This window comes from Chrysoperla carnea, chromosome 1, assembly GCF_905475395.1.
Source record: "Chrysoperla carnea chromosome 1, inChrCarn1.1, whole genome shotgun sequence".
Taxonomy (NCBI): Eukaryota; Metazoa; Arthropoda; class Insecta; order Neuroptera; family Chrysopidae; genus Chrysoperla; species Chrysoperla carnea.
This window is the reverse complement of record NC_058337.1, coordinates 136,055,500-136,078,929: the sequence shown is the minus strand read 5'-3', so window position 1 is coordinate 136,078,929 and position 23,430 is coordinate 136,055,500. Positions and strand designations below refer to the sequence as shown.

At 28.5% G+C, this 23,430-nt stretch overlaps 4 protein-coding genes across 6 annotated transcripts in view; 3 read left to right on the top strand and 1 right to left on the bottom strand.

The window, feature by feature from the left end:
- The window catches only part of LOC123290444 (calcium-binding mitochondrial carrier protein Aralar1), a 30,966-nt gene extending 27,830 nt beyond the window's left edge, over positions 1-3,136 (bottom strand). Inside the window, exons 1-2 of one of the 3 annotated variants that reach the window (XM_044870619.1) lie at positions 3,042-3,136; positions 2,763-2,831 (exon numbers count right to left, since the gene is read on the bottom strand). In XM_044870619.1, coding sequence (XP_044726554.1) covers positions 2,763-2,816 — 54 coding nt within the window. In that variant the 5' untranslated portion in view covers positions 2,817-2,831; positions 3,042-3,136. Of the gene's footprint in view, positions 1-2,762; positions 2,960-3,041 lie in introns of those variants that run through there. The other 2 variants (XM_044870618.1, XM_044870621.1) reach the window with 2 other exon arrangements.
- Positions 3,137-3,667: 531 nt separating this feature from the next.
- Positions 3,668-8,001, top strand: LOC123305149 (sorting nexin-4-like). Its single transcript, XM_044886814.1, has 5 exons — positions 3,668-3,969; positions 4,033-4,139; positions 5,673-6,587; positions 7,479-7,593; positions 7,687-8,001. The coding sequence occupies exons 1-5, from the start codon at positions 3,907-3,909 to the stop codon at positions 7,735-7,737; spliced, it is 1,251 nt and encodes a 416-aa protein (XP_044742749.1). The 5' UTR covers positions 3,668-3,906; the 3' UTR covers positions 7,738-8,001.
- A 350-nt stretch (positions 8,002-8,351) lies between these two features.
- Positions 8,352-10,935, top strand: LOC123295338 (mitochondrial cardiolipin hydrolase-like). Its single transcript, XM_044876654.1, has 3 exons — positions 8,352-8,357; positions 9,788-10,082; positions 10,687-10,935. Exons 1-3 carry the CDS (start codon positions 8,352-8,354, stop codon positions 10,905-10,907), a joined length of 522 nt encoding a protein of 173 aa, XP_044732589.1. The 3' UTR covers positions 10,908-10,935.
- Positions 10,936-13,963: 3,028 nt separating this feature from the next.
- On the top strand, positions 13,964-14,645 carry LOC123305233. Its single transcript, XM_044886931.1, has one exon. It carries the CDS (start codon positions 14,050-14,052, stop codon positions 14,368-14,370), a length of 321 nt encoding a protein of 106 aa, XP_044742866.1. The 5' UTR covers positions 13,964-14,049; the 3' UTR covers positions 14,371-14,645.
- Positions 14,646-23,430: the final 8,785 nt, after the last annotated feature.

Sequence of the window (23,430 nt, the reverse complement as noted above, 5' to 3'; positions counted from 1 at the left end):
GTAGGCGCGTATAGCTACCATCTCTCTTATACTTCTCTCTTACACGCCTACAATTTGTCTTTCTCTTCCTATGTCTAAGAGGAAGACGAAATTAGAAGTAAACACTTTTTATGGGCTCTATAAAAACCACCTAATCTAATAGTTAATCTAAAATCGTTACCAGGAAACAATTAAATACTCTAGTCTATATAATAAATTTAAAAACTTTGAACGAGTTTCAATTGTATTGATGTTTTCTCAACGAGTTTTTTTTGTAATACCTAAAATCGATAATAAACGACAGAACAAATTAAAGTTTTTGTCTTTATTTTTAAATTAAATAATACATAATTAATTTATTATCAAAAAATTTGCATATATCTCATAAAAATTCATTAAAAAATATTATGTGACATGACTGAAACTACTACTGAAAAATAAAATTGCATGCCGTGCGTATCTAGTCGTATCTGTTACAACTTCTAATGTAGGTTATGACCAAGTGGCATGGAAAAACTGTCAAGTAGAGCATTATTTATTATCCATGATTTTCGTGCTTCTTATATTTAGTATTTATTTATTATGTATGCACGACGAGACGTAGCAATACATAAATTGCATTTCAAGCCCAAGAAAGAAAGTAAAATAGTTTTTCAAATGTAAATGTATTTGAATCATTTTCTATCTTCATATAATTTTTTTTATTTTCGAATTATGAATTTTTCCGATATTTTCAACTTATCTACAGTTTTTTAAAAATATATTTCTTGAAAGTCCTTTAAAAAAGGTGAGGATTTCTCTCACCACGAGAGTAAAGGTGTAAGCGAAAAATATTAACTTCGGAAATTTTCGGGCCTATTCGCGTACCTTCGTGGTTGATATATGTCATACTCAGTAAATTAAAAAAACTTGTGATAGAAATATGGTGAAATTAGTTAAAAGGAATTCAATTATTAGATTATTTCTTCTAATATTTTCACTCTCAAACCTCATTCAATAATCACGTAATCAAACTACTTTTAATTAACTAATGCATTAAAAAATAAATGTATATAAAATTATGTATAGGTTATGTTTTACAAAGTTAAAGCACGAAAAAAAGTCTCCAAGATTTTTTGACACTTCTTTGATTTTTCTGATTTCGATAATTCCCGGTCAATCACATTGACTTATAATTCCTGGATTGTGACCACACTGTGAGAATATCCACTCAAAATTTATTTTGGAAAAAAACTTGTTATTTTGGCCATGAAAAGTCAAGTATAAAAAAAGATAATTGAATGCACTTCAGAATAACTAAAAAGATTTGCTATTCAAATTTTGAAGACTAATAAGCTTTCAACATTTTAGTTGACTAATATTGACCTTTCGATAAAAGTAATCAGTACATAATTGCAAATAAACTGCAATAATTTTTTTATTAAGGACAAATTAGTACAACACAACTGATAAAATAACAATTATAATTGCAATATTATTTAAATCCGGTATTTGAAATGATAAAGTTTAATCAACTGATTAATATGATGTAATAATTTAATTAATTGAGTAGAAAATTCTAGAATTAAGAAACAAGAAATATTTCTGTATTGTGACAACATTAAGATATTTAATAAAGAATTAAATTAATATCAATTTCCAAGAAATTTAAGAAATATAATAATACTTTAAAAGAAGGGTAACTGATCTATTAAATGGACACTTAAAGAGAGTAAAACGACCAAGCGAACGGGAACCATCAAAAATCGATTCTACGGATCTAAAGAACAACAGTTTCGTGGGTTTACTCCCTTTAGCACTCCGTGACTTTATAATAGGGCATTTTTTAAGAGAGTTTTCGCAAATTATTTCTAAATTTTCAGTTTTAGAACTCGATTGTGGTGCCGGAAGAGCCGCAATTTTGTCAGCTAAACAATAAAATCAGATTTTACAGTGTAAAAATAATATCTCTATACTTATTGTGAAGTATTATCACTCTATTGGGACATTTACCCTATTTTAAAAACTATATAGGTATTTTAAATATTGTTTTTGAAGTAATCTTATATTACAAATGTAAATAGATAAATAACAAAATAGCACTTGTAATTATGAAAAAATAATCAGTTTTTAATAGATAAGTTACAAGAATAATATTTATTTTCGATAATAAAAACAAAATCAAATTTTTTTGGGCAACTTTTCAATATTCGTAACAACTTTATAAAACGGCACAATTCTTTAAAAACATTTATTTTTTATTTTTAGTATTGATCTAAACTCATAAAAAATTCACGAATACTAAAAATAAAACTTTTTATTGGGACAAACAAAACTGTTTACTTTTTTTACAAGTTAGTTCAACAGGTTCTAATCTTTGATTAACATGTATGTAAATTTTAATTTTTTTTTAAATAAACACGCAAAGGTGTTTTAATTAATCCAAGTTTAATCAATATAGTGTTCAAAAAATATTAATTACTATTCAAAAAGGATTAGTGATACGCCACTGGAATTACATAGTATACCTACATGGAAAAAATGAATTTCAATATCATAATAGTTTTTTTTTGTGAAGTCAAGGACGTTATAACCATAAAAAAAACTAAGTTTTCTGAATTTGTTCAGTGATTGATTAAGTAAATGAAGTTTAATTGAAAATTATTCATAATTACTGTGGTTTTTTTTACAATACCGGTATAACAAGAAACCCCTAACCACTAAAGCAATGTGGATTAGTGAATATGTTGGGTTGGGATTACACACATATCTTTTACATATTGCTTATTTAAAAACTTACCCACCTCTTGACAAGATGCTTGTAAGAACAGCAAATTCACCAAACTGTTTTTGTTCATTCCAAATAAAATATTCTACGACGATTAAAAAAAAAACAAAATTAATACACAAATTTACAAAAAAACAGTGGAAGTTTATTTCGAAAATCAATAGTGATTCTAGGTATTGGGAATATAACCACGTGTATTCTATGACAAAACTATTTTTAATATAAATTCCTTGATTAATTAATTAATTAAGAACACAAAATCAACTACAAACTAAAATTATAAAACAAACATAACTCTATAATAAATGTTTCTGCTCAATCTTCTTATAATCGTGTCCGCTCCGAATCCAAACGAGATAATAATTGCTCTTTATTACGTACAAGTATTCATTGTATAGGCAATTTTATATACATTTATGAAGTGTAGTTGCAAACCCAGTGACAGCCTATGGAGAATAGGGACATCTATTGAAAGTTGTACATAATGAATAAAAAACATAATAAAGCAGCATCAATTTCAGTCCAATCCAATCCAATTTTTAAAAGCTTATTTTGCCAACGAACAAAGTTATCTCGTAAAAAAATGAATTAGAAAAACGAGAAACACTAATTTGGGACTAACTTAATGATAGTATTGGACGATTTTCTTTATTAGATCCTTAGTACTAGTACAACTTTCATATAATTAGTCCAGAACAGCTGCAATATCATTTTGACACTTATTCTAAAATCCTTATAATATCATCTTTCTTCTGTTCGTCAGAAAAAGCAATTCATTATTGGGCCAGGGGTACCTTTTATAAGCTGTTTAGGCAATGTTACTTACACGAATGTTAAAAAATAACATATACTTATTCAGCAAAGATCCAAGCCAATATTACAAAAAAAACCGGACATCTAACGGAAAACTTTTGAACTGTAAATAGGAATGAGCTTTTCTCCACCCATTCGAATAAAATTTGTACAGCTTTACTCGATTCTGGCAAAAAAAACACCTGCAGAATAAGATAAGAACTAATTTACGATAACGGTATTAGGTGTTAACGTTGACGGTGTTATCAATAACGGTCGAGGTGATTTTAATGTTTTTTTCCTCATGTAAAGGTTAAGTTGTCAAAAAATTATCAAAATTTATCTCATTTATTATAAAAATTTAAATTATGGAAAAAGAAAGCGGTGTCGAAGATGAGAACTCACATAATACGGATGAAGAGTTAAATAATGTAAGAAGAATTCAATAAATGGAATTTATGATGGATAATTAAGATAATCGGTTTTTTTTTTAGGATATTATATTAAATCATATGGAAATTTGTGTTGCTGAAGCTGAGAAACGAGCGAATGGAACGTTGAATATACGCGATTTTTTTACTGTCTATCTTATAGAAACTAAGTATGTCTTTTATTTAACTTAATTAACACTTTTAATACTGATAATGTATTCTAATCCTTAAGCTAACAATTTATTTTTCTTATCATTTTTTTATGAGAATGCCTCAACAGTTTTTATTTTATTACTCAGTAAAATAAAATTTCTTATATCGTATTTTGTAAAATGTACCAAGATAGGTAAGTATTTTTTTTAATCAGTCTTAGTTTTTATATTTCCTAGACACAATAGAAGTAAGTCGTTATGGATTGTAATTGAGTAAAAATTCAAACTTGCTTTTTCGTTACTGAAAATTGATTTATTTCACTGTGTTTGGGTGTTTGTTGCATCGGATTCATGCTTGCGTTATAATTATTATGCATCAAATTCAATATTCATCTTTCTAACAGTTAAGATTAGGTAGTTCTCATAAAGTTATCGAATTTTTAATATCGCAGGATCATATCAATTCAAATTTAAAATATGTAGATAGCTTATTTTTAGTTTTATTGGTGTCGAAAAAATAAAGATGGTTTCTCCATAGTTTTTTACTTGCATGAAGCATAAAATTAGATCAATTATAATTTATGCATTTTGTTTCTAAACTCATGACGGAGGCTTTATTAAAACGGGAATTATAAAAAATAGAATAAATTATACTGAAAAATCAGGAATTAGCATAGAATTTTGAAATATGATTCTCCAAACTAGTCTGGGAAATGTTTGTTGAATTAAAATTTTAAATGTTCCCGGAAAAACGTCAGTATTTTAAATTTTTACAGCAGTGTGATTCGAACATTTCTACATCTTTTTTACAGAATTTTGATTTGTTTTGTTTTTTTCTTTTATTGGGGCAGATCTACAGAGTTACGAATTTGACGAGTGGCAGTTAGCCTCTTATTAAAGTTTTGCTGTTCTTATGAATTTATTTTCATCCGGTTTTTTGTGACTGAAATGGTAAACTTAAACAAATTTTGCGAATTCGGTTTATTTGTCATTTTGCGTGATATCTAAGAAGCTACTTCTTCAATCGCTGAAGAAACCATTTTTTTTTATTCATTGGTTCAAAATTACCCTGAATATCCAATTTTATCAAAATCTGAAACAAAAATAATTTTGTAATTTTTTCGATTTTTTTTAAGGGATACCCTTAAAAAAATTCCAAAAACTCCAAAAAACTTTTAGTTTCCAATCTTGGTAAAACTCAGTATTTAGGCTAATTTTGACCCAAAAATTATGAAAATCTAGTTTCTTCGACGATTGAATGAGTAACTTTTAAGATGTTACCACATAAATATGCTTTTCTTGATTCGATTTTAGGCGAAATTTAAGAAATTTTGAAAAGGTTGAGACAAACCTTTTTTTTTAGATTTTTAAAATTTAATCGATTTACTTATTGAACGAACAGTTTTTGAGATATAACTTGAAATGTCTACCAAAAACCACAATTTATTCGACATGCTAATCATGTCACCTCCAGCTAACTCCGCCACTTTAATTTTTCATTGCTAAGAGCCAACCTCATTGCTACTAAATACTAATAAAGTATATTTTTAGAGTTACAGATCCTGAATGGAATGGAGCATTGAATAAATTAAGTACAGTATGGCGAAGATACACCGAATTCGAACAACTTCGAGCATACTTAGAAGTAACATATCCATATATAGTATTACCACCGTTACCTGAAAAACGTGTTTTGTATGGTTGGCAAAAAGTATCAACCGATACATTTGATCCAGATTTCGTAGATCGACGTCGAGCTGGATTAGAAAATTTTTTATTACGTATAGCTAGTCATCAAATACTTGGACACGATAAGCATTTTATGGAGTTCTTGCAACAAGATGATCGATGGAAGGAAATGATTAAGGAATCAAGTTATCTTCAAGTAGCCGAATCGAAATTAAAATCATTAAGTGTAGCTGTACGATTAAAGCGTCCCGATCCACGTTTTGAATCCATTAAAAATTATTCCATTGATCTCCAATCGAATTTAAGTAATTTATTAAGAAGTCGTGCAAAAGTTGTAGAAAAGCAATATAGTGTATATAAGTTACATGCTAATTATGGTCGAGTCTTTAGCGAATGGAGTGCTGTCGAAAAAGAAATGGGTGATGGCTTGCAAAGAGCTGGTCATTATTTAGATACGTTTGCATCGAGTATCGATGCAGCGTTGGAAGATGAAGAATTATTTGCGGATCAATTAAAAGAGTACTTATTTTTTGCGACATCGTTGCAGAATGTTTGTAAAAAACAGGAGATTTTACAATTAGAATTAGAATCAACCGAAGATGCGGTTAATAATAAGAATATTGAGAAACGTCGTGCCGTCCAGGGTAAATCGGGTATTATGTCACGTTTGTTTGGTACTGTTGATACGGAAGAAGTACGAGAACATCGTGTTAGTGTGCTGGATCAAAAAATTAAAGAGGGTGAATCTGATGCGAAAATTGCCAAAGAAAATTTGATGTAAGAATCTTATTTTTAATTTTAGTTAATTAATATCCTATGAAAGTGAATTTTGCTTCGTAGCAATAGGGAATATTCATGAAATTTAAATTTGGTTCAAATATTTTTCTTCCGTAACTTTAATTACTGGACATTTCAACTAAACCATTAATTTAGTAATTAATATATTTTTAACTACTTAAAATTAATTAATAAAAGTACAAATTCAGTGAGGGCATTTAAAAATTTCTAAAATGGAAATTCAAATTTTTATACGGGCGTGGCATCATAGTACACGCTTGTCAAATTTTTTGACATACTGTATGATATTAATTACTTACATTTTATATGGTATTTAATTAAATTATACTGTTCTACGGCTTTTTATTACAAAACTTAATAATAACGAGTGTAAATTCTATGTTGTAAATTCATTTTTTTAAAGTGTAAATTATGCATTGAACTGTCAAAAATTGACAGATCACGTACTTATACGTCATCAACAGAGAGCGCTAAAAAAACTGCGTTTAAATATCTCAAAATTATAATGTATTTTAAATATTTTTTACACTTAAATACAACATTTTTAAGCAGTATTTATATTTTTTACTTTGTTATAACGGTGTAAACAATGAATTAAAAATATTTAAAAAAAATACATGAATATTCCCTATTCCGGAAATAGCTGCATGTATGTAAAATACACTCAAAATTGCAGATTTAGCTGCTTTGTTTACATTTAACTCAAAAATTGTTCATTCGAAAGTTGATATTAATCGAAAACGAAATGATTAAAATTTTAAATATTTCGAAAGTCTATGTAAGAACTTTAAACCTCCGCCCATCGCGTGATAAGCGCGGCCCTGAAGTTTAAAGTTTTTTAAAATTAATGAATAAAATTTACTTTTCTAGGGAATTTTTAGAAAAAGCTTTATTCGATATGGATAGATTTCAAGAGCAAAAAGCTTTAGATTTAAAAGAAACTATGCTTGGCTATTCGTTATTACAATTAAAAACTGCGAAAAAGGTATTTATTTGGTCATTTTATTCATATCTGAAGTGTACCCAAATATTGAGGAAACTCGACTTCATATTTTAATTAATAAACTTTTTTTTTCAGGGCTTACAAGCTTGGACACAAATACGAGACTGTTTGGCTAGTATTCCTTAATTCCTATAAATAAATAAATAAATATAAATACTCAAACCAATTATCATTTTTCTTTTTGTAAATATTAAATTTAAAACAAATGCGATTCAGAGTTAATATATTGTTAATTAAGATGTTAATTAATTAGCGCTGTTGTCTTTTTAATCACGGAATATTTATAATTCAAACAAAATATCTTTCACTTTAAATGTTAAAAATAATCATGTTTTTTCTACTTCAATGTCCGAAAACTTTTTATGCAAATAAATAATAAAAAAAGTATTCAAAATTTTGGTTCAAAAATATTTGTATGTGCAATTTATTATATGAAATAATTTATAAATAATCGTACGTTTTTTTTTCTATGATAGCCGAAGAGCTGATAACATGGTGCATCTAATCGAAAAACGTCATCATTTTTCTATTATTCGTTTCTTTTAACATCTCATTTGGCAGAAATAGACTAGTTTTCATCTTCGAAACATGTTAAAAAAAACGAGACAGAAATCTTATTATCAACTCTTAGGCTACTTAGTTTTCAGAGCTATCAGTAAAATAATTCTTTATTTATGCTAAGCAATTTTGTTTTCATTCTTTGTTTAATTTTCTTTCGTTAAACGATATAATAAGTTATAATGCTAGTCAGTGATGGGACCACAAATATTTAATTTATACAATTATTTTTCTTTAAATAAATTATTTTCTTTCTATGTTGAAAATTGTTATTTATTTTGGTGCATTTTCCAGAAATATATATATCGTCTAGCTTTTTTCCCGTGGTTTCGCCGCGATAATGATTTATTTCAGTTAATTCACTAAATGATTCGTTTAGTACCTTCTCCTCACTTATCCCCCTCCATACATCACTCGCAATACAGAAAATGTCAACTTTATAGAAAATCATCATCCACATGCTATCCTTTAATTCATTTGTTAACGCTTAGACTGCCCCCTAACACCAATTTTACTTACATCCTTTGGATATTAAGTCTATGACGTAAAATAAAAAAAAACCAAATTAATTGAGATTTCCGGGAGGGGGTGATAGTTTGCGGAGAAAATTTTTTAAGTTTACGATTTTTACCATAAGTTAAATAAAATTTATCGTCGAAAACAAAAAATCGCATGTTTCAACAGATACAGAAGGAAAAGATAGTTTTGGCGTTGTTTTCCCCATTCTTAGAGTGTTGCGACGTATATCTTAAAAATTTTCTGTTAATTTGACTACAGTACGCGTCGAATGGAAAAAAACCTCCAACATTCTAGCGTGAATAGAAAGGTAGTTTTAGAGGTATTTTTCCTATTTCACCCCTTCAAATTAATTACAATTAAGTTTGCATCTATAATGTTTATATTTCTTTTTCGGTAATTAATCTTTGAGCATGGTAGAAAAAATAAAGTATATAAATGAAAATCTTCATTTCACCTAAATTCTACGGCTAAAACCTCAATATTCATTTCAAATTACCTTTATCAATAAAATTCCACGGGCAGGGAAATACAAATCGTAGAAATTTCATTTTATTCAAGTCTTATTTTGTGCATTTCAATTGTGAGACTAATATATCGATTTTATGGGATTTGTTGGATTCTGTTAGATCGTTGGGTATTTAAGTATTTTTAATAATAGAGGGACATAAAAATTATATATTATCAAATTTTTACGACTTTTCAAGGAATTCAGTTTTATTTATGCTTGATATAGGTAGGTATTTATTTTTTTCGATTTCATTACGGCATTATGTCCCTTTTTTATTTAAAAATTAAAGAAAATATCATCAATTAGTGTTAATTGTTTTTTAATCAAATGAATCCAACCTGAAGAATTTCTCGCATAATACCCAGCATTGGATAACTTTTGATATTAAGGGAAACAATTTGATTCGTTTGCATTATTTCAAGTTTCAACCAACCTTTTCCATCACATGCGTAGTGTGGATACAACCTTAGCGTAGAAATGAATGTTTTTAATAGTTTACGAACAAATAAAAAAATTTTATATGTAGTAATAGGTGGTGTAATAATAACTGAAATTAGTTATCGTATCTTTAAAAAGTTTTACCCAAAAAAGTGTCGAAAACATCAAGTTTTATTTTTTTCGGCTGCAAATAACACGTATTGGCGTACACACGACAGGGAACTACAATGTAATAATTTACATTGTTATTGTCATAATTTCCATATAATAAAAAATTACATAAATAATACAAAATATACTTTAGATCTTTGTATGTATCTTTTTACAAGTGAAGAAATTGCACAAACTGTATTGGATGCTCATTTACGTGGTATTAAAATTCGTATTATAACTGATTTTGAAATGTCACATTCATCTGGATCTAAAATGGAGGTGTTTCAATCACATGGTAAGTTCACATGTAGTATTATTCTTTTATACAAGATGGCGTCATGCTTCGATTTTCGTTTGTTTTGTTTTAACACATGCGCTATTAGCATTAATTATTTAAAATAAAAGCTTTTATGTTAATAAAAGCATTGTTATACTCTACATTTTATGTTATAAATCGGGAGTATTTTAAATTTAGTTTTCAGTTTATATAACCATCTAATAGTCAATTTTTATCTTTCTGCCTGTTAACGCAATAACTTAAAAACGTAAAGAGATAGCGATCTGAAATTTGATTAACGTTTTCTAAGAGTATGATTGTCAGCAACATCATTAATGTCGATTGTCCATTGGTCCTATGTTTTATATCATAATAGAAAGAAAAATATTTAAAATACCTCCCAAAATGTGTACTTTCAAAAAAAAAAGAAACAACTTTTGTTTGAAACATTTTTTTTCATAAACTCTCAATTTTAACCCCAAATTAGTACTTACTCATTACATGATATTATATCTCTAAGCGTGAATATTTTAAACATTAATATCCAAGCATAAGCAGGATACTTAAATAATTAACTCAGTTGATTGTTATCTATATACTTCATATTTTTATTATATTTCAGGTATACAAGTTCGATTTAAGAAAGCTACAAATTGTTTAATGCATCATAAATTTTGTTTACTTGATGCGAACACAGAAAATGGGGTTTTAATGACTGGATCTTTGAATTTAACTATGCAAGCTGTTGCTGGAAATTGGGATAATGCTATTTTTACAACGCAAACAGATTTAATTCAACAATTTCAACAGGAATTTAATAGGATTTGGAGTAGTTTTGATTAAGTTTCTTTTTGATATTGTAAAAGAGAGTTTAGACTTTTTATACCCTGTATACATATATGAAATATATAAAAGGTTAAGTTCAGTCCCAAGTTTGTAACGCCTAAAAATATTGATGCAATGATGCTACAAAAAAAATATTGGTATAGGTGTTCATAAAATCACCTAATTAATCCATTTCCGGTTGTCCGTCCGTCCGTCCGTCTGTGGACACGATTACTCAAAAACGAAAAGAGATATCAAGCTGAAATGAAGCTGAGGTCCAGTTCGTAAATGAGCAACATGGGTCAATTGGGTCATGAGTCCATAGGACCCATCTTGTAAACCGTTAGAGATAGAATAAAAGTTTAAATCTAAAAAATGTTCCTTACAAAAAAATAAACAACTTTTGTTAGTGTAGTAAAGTGACAATCTGTCTTTACTTGCATAACGTAAAAACAAATATACAATATTTTAAACTTATTACCTTATGTATTCGCTTCGTGCGTGAATTTCGTTTCCATGACGACGATACACTACTTTAATTATAGAATTGTATGGATGCATATAGAATTGTATGGATTGCATTGAAAACTTACATTGAAAATTTAATATTCTTGTTTCACAAATTTAAATAAATAATTATGATAATTTACATTTGAAAAATAATATTTGTACAATTTGATTTCTTATTTTCACAATTTTTAATGCATTAAGTTTAATTAATTAGTGTTTTTCAATCATTTTAATTTGACAGTTTCTATATCATTAACATGTAAAGAATTGCAAATTAGTCATAACAGCCTCCTTTATCTCCAAAATTTTTCACTTAAAGCGCTGGCATCGATTTTATTATCCCTACCATGACTATACGCACACAACGAATATAATAACGTGAGTCAATGTGATTCAATTCCATTAAAACAAATATACTTTTGATCTAAGATCTAACCAATCGGTTTTTTTTTTTTTTTTTTAAATTAGAAATTTGTCTTTATTTGTATTTTTTTTTTTTTATTTTAAATTAGAAATTTGTCTTTTTTTGAATTTTTTTTATTCGTAACGTATTCGAAGCTTCTTTGTTGAGGTAAATATAGTATTTTTAACTTATCAGATTTATCTATATATATAAAACAAAGTCGTGTTAGTTACACTACTTATAACTAAAGAACGGCTGAACCGATGTAGCTGAAAATTGGCAGGAAGGTAGTTTAGAGCCAGGAGAAGGACATAGGAATTCCCGTTCGACAGCATTCCCGTGGGACTTGATAACTGAGTTTCGGTGGTGGTGCCATCTATAGTAAACATATTGAACTAACATTTATTTCGATGGTGGCGCCATCTATGGTGAACTTATTGAACTAACATTAATTTCGATGGTGGTGCCATCTATGGTAAACATATTGAACTAACATTTATTTCGATGGGGGCGCAATCTATGGTAAAGTTATCGAACTAACATCTATTTCGGCGGTGGTGCCATCTATGATGAACTTATTGGCCAATCCTTATCCTTAAACAATGGCCAATCCTTAAAAGTTTGTGGTTTAAATCTAGAACATTCATGTTTTTCCCATGGTCAATTATACGTGGCATGTTCACGGGTCGGAAGACCATCTGCGTTGTTTGTTTTTGCGCCTGTTAATAAAACAAAAAATGTCGTGTATCACAAGGTACTTAAATGAAGAGCAACCTATGTACTAAAATACAGAAATAATTATGAATAATTAATGTATTTTTTTATTTTTTTTTTGTATTTTTTCCAATTAAAAAAAAAAAAACTGCTTATTTATTGCCATTAAGGCGGAACAAAGTTCGCCGGGTCAGCTAGTGAAAAATAATGCAAACGCTGATAATCGACACTGTCTATACAGGGTATTTCAACAATTAACTCAGTCAATTGTTTTTTTCACTTGTTTTTTATATGAAATTGTAAATATTATTCCAATAAAGGCTACTAACACATAAATTTTTCCATTTTAATGTTGCACGTTCCTTCAAAAGTTCAAAAGTAGGTAGATTTAGAATTTTGTAGTTTTTTTATAAGTAGGTATAATGTTAAGTCCATCCATGGTCTTTTATAATTGTAATAAATAAACTAAAATTTTCTAATCGATACACAAATTTTTATTCCTTTTAATTCCTTTTTTCCATGAGGCGCTTTGAATCATTATGGATATTTTAAATTGAGCGCATCTAGCTTTTACAAATGGTTATGTATGAGTGACTTATGAGAAAAATTATTTTCTACTTTTTATAATAATAAAAGCTTGTCACTAAAAAAATATTTTTACTCGGCTGCGAGACGTAAAGGAGTGCTGATGTGTTTATCAGTCTATATATGAGTGTTTTGTATGTTTGTTCCTATGTGGCACACTAGAGACCAAACGCGTGGACCGATTTTGATGATTCTTTCGTCAATAGATTTGTTTTAATCTTATTATTATTTGCCTAAATTTCGCAGAAGCAACTACACGAAATAACAATTTTGGATAAAACTTTTTAGTCGTTTTTGCCTAAACTGTATGGTTTGCGGTAAAATGTTTCGAACAGAAAATGTTACTCTTTTAATCAATCACAACTTGGTATTCATCTATCGAGTACCAGTTATGGAGTAGAGCGAGCTTTTCATTGAGTTTGAAAACCTAGAGTCAAGAATGAATATGCTTGTTTCAAGTTTCAAGTGTATTTCAACTTAAAAAAGACACTCTGAATACAGGGACCGATTTTTTAAATTTCGCCGCCCTGGGCCCAGGTTTCACGAATCTAAGCCTAAATCCACCACTAGTTAGAATATATTTTCGGTTGCTATAACTGTAGCAAACGATTTGAAGTTTTGTGCCTAATACGTTTCTAAAGGTTTTCTAAATCTTTCTGTGATATGTTTTTTTCGAAGTATCCTGCAATACCACCTTAATATCCTGAGTTTAAACAAACATTAACTGTTTACTTACATTAATATTAATGCACATTTCAATTACGTGTTCCAATAAAGTATAAACATATATCGGACTACGTAAATTATTGATTATTTTTATTAATAAATTCCTTTGTCAGTTCAGTTAGAAATTGATGTTCATCGTGGCAGCAAGGATAATTCAAATTTATTTACCAGGATAATTCGAAAATATATCAAAAAAGGTAATCAAAAACCATGCAATTTTAAATGTGTTGCAGCGAAAATAATATGAAATATCAACAAGTACACGTAAATATTTGGAAAATGTTTTACACGGCTGGAACTTATTTAATCTTGGCTGCGGCCGTATGGCTTTTATTAAAATTAATACAAGCATGTTTTTGGTTACCAAATACTTTGAAAAAACAACGTGCTGATATGGAAGCCATGATGAATAATTTACCGAAAGAGTATCGTGATATGGCCAAAGAAATTCAAGCGGAAATGGAGGAGAAAGAGAAAAATGGCGAGAATATGATTGAAGAATTATCATCGGACAATGAAGACGAACCGAAAAAAGTCAAATGAATTCTTTTTTTAAATTATATAGTTCAAATCGTCGGATAATCGGAGCTAAAATTTATGAAATTTTATTTCGTATCAATGATTGGGTATCGACGCATAAATTTTATATAAATGGGCACTTGCTAATATATATAATTATTTACAAATTATATAGACTCATACAATTTTTTACAAATCGATAAAATACTTCATCGATAAAAAACAATTCGAATTAAATTCTTTGATGTATAATATGTTCCTTATAAGCACTTTAATTATGAATAAATTATTTCGCTTAGCAATTGGTCAAAAAATTTGAATTTTTTAAATTAAAGTACACTTTAGCTTTTTACATGTTAAATATTATTAAATTTCTTAAGTGCTAGTTTACGAGTGAACAAATTTGGAAATAAATTGCAGAGAAATGAGAAGTGATCGAAAAAAGAAATTTATAATTTTTTTTTTCTTTTATAAATGTCGTACAAATTTTGTAAAATAAGTAATTAAATTATATAATATTTATTAATTATGAAAATTAATTATTAATGAATTTTACTTGAAAATTGTATTTTTAAAATATAAACACAAAAACAAAAAAATAAATATATTTTCTTAATAAAGTCAATATACCTATGTTTTATATTGTTTTGAGTTTTATTAACCGACTTCAAACAAAAAAGGAGGAGGTTATCAATTCGACTGTATTTTTTTTTTATGTTTCTTATCTCAGAACTTTCGATTGGGTGAACCAATTTTGATAATTCTTTTATCTAGTTGAAAGCTAGTGCTTCCCGTGTGGTCCCATTTCATTTTGGTCTAGTTCTGATAACGGTATCCATGAGAAAATCATAAAAGTCTTAAATTTGCATTAAGTATGCACGACAAGAGGACGAATAACTCAATATCACGTCAATCGATTTCGATGATTCTTTTTTAGTGATAAATTAGTTAGTGCACTTCAAGTTCACTAAAAATTACAAAATAAAAAAAACAAAAAGAAAACCGACTTTAAAAGAAAAACTTTTCCAAAACAAATTAAAATGCACTCAAAAGTAAAAAAATAACGATAATATAATGTAGTTAAAATTATTGTTATTTTTTTAGTAGGTGTCAGCCAAGCTAATGTAGCAAACTCTTCTGTCAGGGTTGTTTCCTTGGCTGACACCGACTCCAAAAATAACAATAATTTTAACTACATTATATTATCGATATTTTTTACTTTTGAGTGCATTTTAATTTGTTTTGGAAAAGTTTTTCTTTTGAAGTCGGTTTTCTTTTTGTTAAAAGTTTTTTTTATTACGAAAATTTTCCAAGATTCATTAATAGGTCCTTCTTACATGAATATATCTTGTAGTTTGTGATTAACTTCAGGAATTGAATTTTCACCCACTTAATTTTCGTTTCTTTTTCAAACTTGGAAAACATAGGAAATAAACAAAGCAAGGGATCAGTGATCTACAAATATGGACCATTTTAATCTGTTATGGCAAATAGTTCGTTTTATAGTTAACCAATGAAAAAATAACTTAAACAAAAGTTGTAGATTTTCTAGGGGGACGTCATTTTCTGACATCAGAGTTGCTTTAATTGTAAATTTATATTCTAAAAGGTAAAAGGATCCTCATAAAAAAACATTTTTTCGAAAAGCGTTAGATTTCGGAGAAAATCTATGTCATAATTGCATTTAATCGAAAGAAAACACCTCAGCAAAGGAACATTTTTTAGGAAAAATTTATTTAGGATAATAAAGGTCATCTGCGGTAATAACATTAAAGTTCAGGTAAAGTCATGGACACGGATGAATGTCCTCTATAAAGGATTTTTCTTTTTCAAAAACTTTCTAACTGAATGTGTTATTCTATTTCTTACCTTTAGGAACAAAATTGACTATTAAAGTAAACCCGGAGAGCTAAGTCCAATCTGATGTCAGAACATGATGTCCACCCATCAAACTCTGCAACTTTTTATTGGCTAATTACAAAAGGAGCTTTTAGTCAGGATAGATTAAAATTGTTCACTCTATATTTCAGGTGGTTTTACCAACAATTTTTCTTTTATTGCTTGGACTATGGTCGAATGGAATGACAAACTTTTACTTTTCAAAGTTTATTGAAACTATGCAAATTAGTTTAAATTTGAAGTATTAAAGAAACGAGAATACATTTTCTTTTTTTTGTCACGACAAAAAACGATTTACCATAATTAATTAATCATAATTAGTCATCTGGTTGTTCATATCTAGAAAGTTTCGAGGAAGTATTAATGGTTGATTTAAGTATAAATTTTGAGATAAATTTTTTCTGAATAATCATTTTGTACGGATAGGGAAATTGTCACCAATTTAATCTTCAGTGGATGTTTTTTTGTTAAAATTATCAAATTATGAATCTAAAAAGAAGTGGAAATGGGCTTTTGGATGACAGGTGCACTATCCGTACTACTACATGGAAAAAACGTCAAAAACGAGAGATAGAAACCAATGGCGGATGTTAGATGTGGCCTTTGCCCAGCCAGTGGGCTAAGTTGGCTTTTATTATTATTATTATTATGATACCTATCATTAGTGATTTTCCCAATAGTCTTCAAAAGTTTTGTTGTACCTACGTCAGTATGGCTTTTCATTCGAGTTATTTTTGAACATAATTGTATGTTATTACCAAGGCATTTTCCTATTAATTTTAGAGTTTATTGTCTTTTTTACGAAGAAAAATAACTATTTTAAATTTTAATTATATTAAACCGGAAAAATTTATAAATTATTTAAAAATTACAAAAATGGGCTGTCTTTGTGTCCCATTTCCTTTGTCTTTTCATATTTAAACATATATTTTTTCATAATTAATCCTAAATAGTTATTTTATTGATCGAAAGAAAAACTGAATTAAATAAAATAATAAATTCAATAATTTCCCATATCATTACAGACCGTCAGCTAAGAACAAAGCGAAATTTTATCATTATTTTTGATTATTAATCTCAACAAATAAATTTTCTTTCAACATTTACGGCAGACAAGATAATGTCCAATTTTCACTCACTTTTCACAACAATTTTGATCGTAACTCGCCGAATATTGTATTCCAATTATTTAACCGTTCCTGGTTTATCGGCTTATCGAAGTGATTTTATGATATTCGCATAGAAACTAATCTAATAGGGCTAGATCGCACGATCTTGGAATCCAATTAAAAAGTACATTAAGTGAAATTGAAATTGAATTGAAATTGTAAGTCGCGTGATGAGAGATTTGCTCACGTGCTCTGCAGATACATCAAATATTTCGCGCGTAAAACATTTTTATACCATGTATATGAAATATATCAAGGCATAGTAAGTTAAAAAGTTTAGTCCCAAGATTGTAAGGCTTAAAAATATTGATACTATGAACAAAAATTTTTGGTATAGGTGTTCATAAAATCACCTAATTAGTCCATTTCCGGTTGTCTGTCTGTCTGTCTGTTGTCTGTCTGTCTGTTGTCTGTCTGTCGTCTGTCTGTCGTCTGTCTATCGTCTGTCTGTCGTCTGTATGTCCGTCTGTCATCACGATTACTCAAAAATGAAAGAGATATCAAGCTGAAATTTTTATAGCGTGCTTAGGACATAAAAAGTGAGGTCGAGTTCGTTAATGAGAAACACAGGTCAATTGGGTCTTGGGTACGTAGGACCCATCTTGTAAACCATTTTTTTCGTAAACAACTGTTTACCCATGAAAGTGCAAATTATGCGCAAATTGTATAGTATGTATTATATGGGAATATCAGTTATATATGTAATCAACACCTGGTATTTCAACAATTTACTCAGTCAATTATTTGTTTGCACTTGCTTAACTTGCTGACAGGTTTAAAAGCGTTGCTTTGCCGTGAGTTTATTCATTTTAAATGGCAAACTAAACACAAACTGTCTGCTGTCAAACAATATATTGTTTGACTCCCTCAAAGATGCGAAAAATATAGTTCCATGAACCTGGAACAGCCAAAGTTGCACAACCAGGTAAACAATACGGGGTTAATTAGTACTCGTTTATTACTAATTAATTACCCAAAAATTGAATTTATTACTCCATTTAAAAAAAAATTAATACTAGTTGTGCTGGCTTCGACCGAAAGTTAGCACAACTGCTTCAAAAAACTCCGTATTGGTATAAAAAATTAGTACTCATTTATTACTAATTTATTACCATTAATTTTAATTTATTACTTGTAAAATTCTAAAGTAATTAAAAATTGTTCTAGTTTTCTCGTGAACCTGGAACAACTAGTTGTTTTATTTTTATTTTTTTCTTTGAAAATTATGCAAGATGGAAACATTCAGTAATGTTGACTAAGAGGATTAAATTTAATAGAAATTCCTCGACGTCGAATTGTTGTGAAACATTGTGCAGGCATACACATAAAGCGACGATGGTTTTATCAAAGATTGAAGCTGTTGTGAAATTTGATCCTAAATTGGGTGACTTTTGCTAACGCACTTTTTTGTTTGTTTATCGAGCACATCATTCTTGTAACTCGTTAAATAGAAGTTATCTTTTCTTTATCAATTGCAGCTTTTCATCCGACACTCATTGTAATTGAAATGTCGTTCATAATCCAAACAATGAAAAAGCCGTTATGAGTTAAAAACAACAAATTGGTCTGCAACGCCACGGTGGTAACAGATAAGTTGATGGGTTGTTCCAGGTTCACAAAGAAAATGAACAATGTCAAATTACTGGAAAATTATACCAGTAATAAATATAAATGTGTAGTAATAACATAAATTAGTAATAAATGAGTACTAATTTTTTATACCAATACGAAGTTTTTTGGAGCAGTTGTGCTATGTTTCGATTGAAACCAGCACAACTAGTCTTAATTTTTTTTTAAATGGAGTAATAAATTCATTTTTTGGGTATAATTAATTAGTAATAATCGAGTACTAATTAACTCCGTATTGTTTACCTGGTTGTGCAACTTTGGCTGTTCCAGGTTCATGGAACTGAAAAATATACTTCATATAATCAATTTTTTCCTGACGTTGTCAGCCCTGATATCATTTATTAAATCTCGAAAACGTAGACAAAAAGTATCATGGAAATTTAACATCATTATGAGCTCACGATCTGTTAGCCCACCCCTCTCCAATCCCCACCATAAAGAGGGGGTAATAACAAACTCTGTACATAATAATAATAGATATAGACATCATATATTGATGAAAATGAAAGTATGAAGCTTTACTACTAGATGTCACCATACACGATTGTGTACTGTGTGACGTCATTAATACAGTAAAATATTTTTTTGTTGCATTTTTCTACAATGAACCTATATTTTTATTTAACAATAACATAAATATATATATAAATTTTTGCTAAAATAAACATTATTTATAAAAAAAAAATTAATGTAAACATAATTATATCGCACCGATATATGTAAATAAAGAGTAATTAGTGTCAAATATATATTTGGGGCAGTGAACTTTCCGTATGTAATACAACGGCATTTGTTTGGTGTCTTAATATTATGTTGGGGGAGTTAAATATAATGTTATAAATATAATTGTATACAATGTATAGACTATTTTATTAACAGGTATTATTGTATTCTTGTGTAAACATTGCCCTCGGTATGTGATTTTATAAAAATGTAGTTTTTATCAATCCAGAAAATCAGTGATGGATTTACACTAGGGGCAATCGGGGCTAGTGCCCAGGGCGGCAAATTTTCTAAGGCGGCAAAATTTGGAAAGTGAGAAAACATTTTCTATACAATATATAATTAACTAATTCTTTTAAATAAACATTTTATCTTTCAAGAAATATAATTTATGCATTATGTATCAAATTAAAATTTTGTATATTATAATATAGGAAATTTAAGGTAGTACCAGCATGAAATCACTTTTCGACAGATTTGGCCGAATTTTTTTTCTCGGGTTTATAATAGCTTTATTTATGAATTCCTAAAATTTCATAATTTTTGACCGTTTAGATCGCGAGATATTTAAAGACAAAGTTCGCGATTTTGAGGATCATGTCCCATTTAAAGCATGTAAAATGTCCGGTCTCTCCAACTATTTTTTATGATATTATTATATATTGAAGAAAAAGTAGAAAAAAATGTTTATACAATACAATTCTAAAAAAAAAATTTAGAAATTAATTTTCACTTTCGAGATATTAATTTTGACGTAAATTGATCGAAATTGGGACGTTGGCATAATTATTTCCCATTTTAAACGGTCAAAATTTCTGAAACTTTGGGAATTAATAGTAAGCATTATTAAATTCTTAAATTTAATTTTTCGTTAAATTCTGTCGAAAAAAAAATTGTACCATTGCTTTAACATAGAAACTGCAAATACCATGCTGGAACATCGTTAAGTGAAAACTATTAAAATAGTTTAATTAATTTATTTCCAATAAGATATCAAAACTATTAAAATAAAATTTCAGTCATAGGGCGGCATTTTCTTCAGTGCCCCAGGGCGGCAGAATTTTAAATCCGGCCCTGCAGAAAATGGAAATGTAATCTAACTTTTGAGAATTGTAAGTTTCTGCTAAAATATAATATGTTTATTTAGATTGATTAGAGCAAATATTTTAGTGTTTTTGATAAAATTTGGATCTGAAAAAAGGTTTTCCTTTGTTTTTAACCTATTTAAGAAATAATTTAACAAAAAAATGTTAGATAAAATGAATTTGATTCTGGTTTTTGACACTTTATTAGCCCGCATTGTTTTATCCGCATATTATGCACCTGTCAGTAAAATCATTTTAACCGGCTTATCATTATTATTATTTCCTATACAAGTGACGCTACTCTGAAGCCAATTGTAATGGATTTTGAGTGAAAATTTGAGTTTCATGGACGGTAACTTCAATCACGATATTGATAAAAAAAATTGTATGTATCTTAGGAGTTTTCTGGGCAGTAAGTCGGACAATCTTTGTTTTTTAAGCCTCGACAAAATACCTCTCTGCCTGAGCTATCGAAGCCCCGAAACAGATGGATTTTAGGGCTATGTTTTACGACTGATGGTTGATTTAACAAGAAGATCAAGCACAACTGTACTAAATTTTCTAGTAGTATTTTAAGAATAAATATGGTGGAAGCGCTTGGAAGAGTAAAACATTGATACGAGTAAAAATTAAGAAAATTCAACTATTTTTTGTCTTCAGCTTTAAAAACAACTTTCATTACATTAAATTTTATACAAACAGTAAATTTTTCTATAGCAAGAAGTCAAATTTAAATTATATTTATAAGAAAGCCGTATTTTTTCTTCTTGAATTCGGCTTACATTTCATTCATGTGCGATTTTTCGTTTTCTAGACATAAGCGTTTTTGTAATTTAAAGTTAATCATTTTAAACATACAACAGCACATTCAAGTCTTGGATCGCATTTTCCTCGGATCATGTAAACATACGAAACTTTTGATTAGGAATGACTTCTATAGAGACTTTTTTAATCAATAACACAACTATTTTTATACCCTGTACAAATGAAATATATATCAAGGTATACTAAATTTAATTGCCTGGCCATCTGTCCATTCTTGATCAAGATCACTCAAAAACGAAAAGAGATATCAAGCGGAAATTTTTATAGCAAGCTCAGGGTGTGGAAAATGAGTTTTAGTTCGTGAATGAGCAACATAGGTCATTCATTCATAGAAGATAAAAACAACTTTTGTTTGAAACATTATTTCATAAACATCAATGTTTACCCGGGTGAGGGTGCAAATTAGGACAATACTTTGGTGTCCATTTTCTCCAAAGTTATAAAAAATAGGGAGTTAAAAATTGGCAGGTAGCTTCAACTATAAGTTGTCTTGTGAAGATTTTCGAAAAACGAAAATGTTTTCGAAAATTTTCGAAATAAATTATATAGTTTGAAAATAATTGTGTGTAACTTTTCGAATTTATTAAAAATAATGTAAGCACTGACATTTAACACTTTCTATACAGGGTATTTCAGCAATTAACTCAGTCAATTGTGTGTTTTCAATTGTTTTATTTCAAATAGTTTTTGACATATTTTGTATCGAAAGTTTTTCTGGGCAGAAAAGGCCCAATTTTATGTAAGGTTTACGTTCGGAATGTAAACATTCTTTATAGGATTCTACTAATCAAACTCTTTATATCCCCAAAAATTTAACTTGTTAGCAGAAAGAGAGATAGTCGATTAATCTGTTTTATATAACTGTAGTTTAATAAAATAATTCCATTCTGATTTTTATTATTCTGCATTGCTGGATTCGTATATAATATCATCTGTTTCGCTCGTCTGTCTGCGTAGAGATAATTGTCAACTTTCATTATTTTTACATCCGTCTATAAACATGTGGGATGTATATCAGTGATGACGCCCTAAAGCTTCATGGATTAAAAAGGAAAAGTAATGTTATTTATTTGTTTGTTATAGATGGAGCTTTGTGTAAATTAATCATGAACAAATTACAAAAATTATTTATTAAATTGTTTGCTCAAAAATTGCTGCTCAATGGTAAATTATTGGAAAATTTTGTTTAAATGTAAGTGTTTCATATTTTTATTACTAGGTATTGTTTATATTAAATTGATTTTTTGTATTTATAAGTTTGTTTACTAAATTCTATATACAAATTTAAACGTTAAAGTCTTACGATCATTAATGATGTTTTTTTATAATACAATGGCATAAGAACAAATAATTTATCGATTTAATCTTAATTAAAGAAATTGAAAAAAATTTCAAGAGTCAAACTTTGGCTTTTTGGATTCAAATGAAAAATGCCGACAGAGCAAAGTTAGTGTAGGAAAAATACGTATCAACTATTTTCGTACTTTATTTAGGTAGGTAATTTGTTTATATCACGAGCCGCAGTGAAACCCTACTAGCATGCATTACTAGTTTTAAACTTTTTGTGTACTGATTAATCAGATTGGATATAGTTTCCAAAAATAAAGAAAATAAGTATAGGTACTGTTATGGTATTCATTTCACGTGCTCGAAAATGATTTGGAATAACAGAAAACATTCGATCAAGCATGTGAAACATGTGATACAGACATGTATAAATGGTTCGGTTGAGTACTTACGGATAACTTTTGAAA

Excerpts from the sequence above, each read along its gene's own strand:
- LOC123305149 (XM_044886814.1), top strand. The coding sequence starts at position 3,907 with ATGGAAAAAGAAAGCGGTGTCGAAGATGAGAACTCACATAATACGGAT. Across the intron at positions 4,140-5,672 it reads GTCTATCTTATAGAAACTAA|AGTTACAGATCCTGAATGGA; the intron begins GTATGTCTTTTA and ends GTATATTTTTAG. Across the intron at positions 7,594-7,686 it reads AATTAAAAACTGCGAAAAAG|GGCTTACAAGCTTGGACACA; the intron begins GTATTTATTTGG and ends TTTTTTTTTCAG.
- LOC123305233 (XM_044886931.1), top strand. The coding sequence starts at position 14,050 with ATGTGTTGCAGCGAAAATAATATGAAATATCAACAAGTACACGTAAAT.
- LOC123295338 (XM_044876654.1), top strand. Across the intron at positions 10,083-10,686 it reads GGAGGTGTTTCAATCACATG|GTATACAAGTTCGATTTAAG; the intron begins GTAAGTTCACAT and ends ATTATATTTCAG.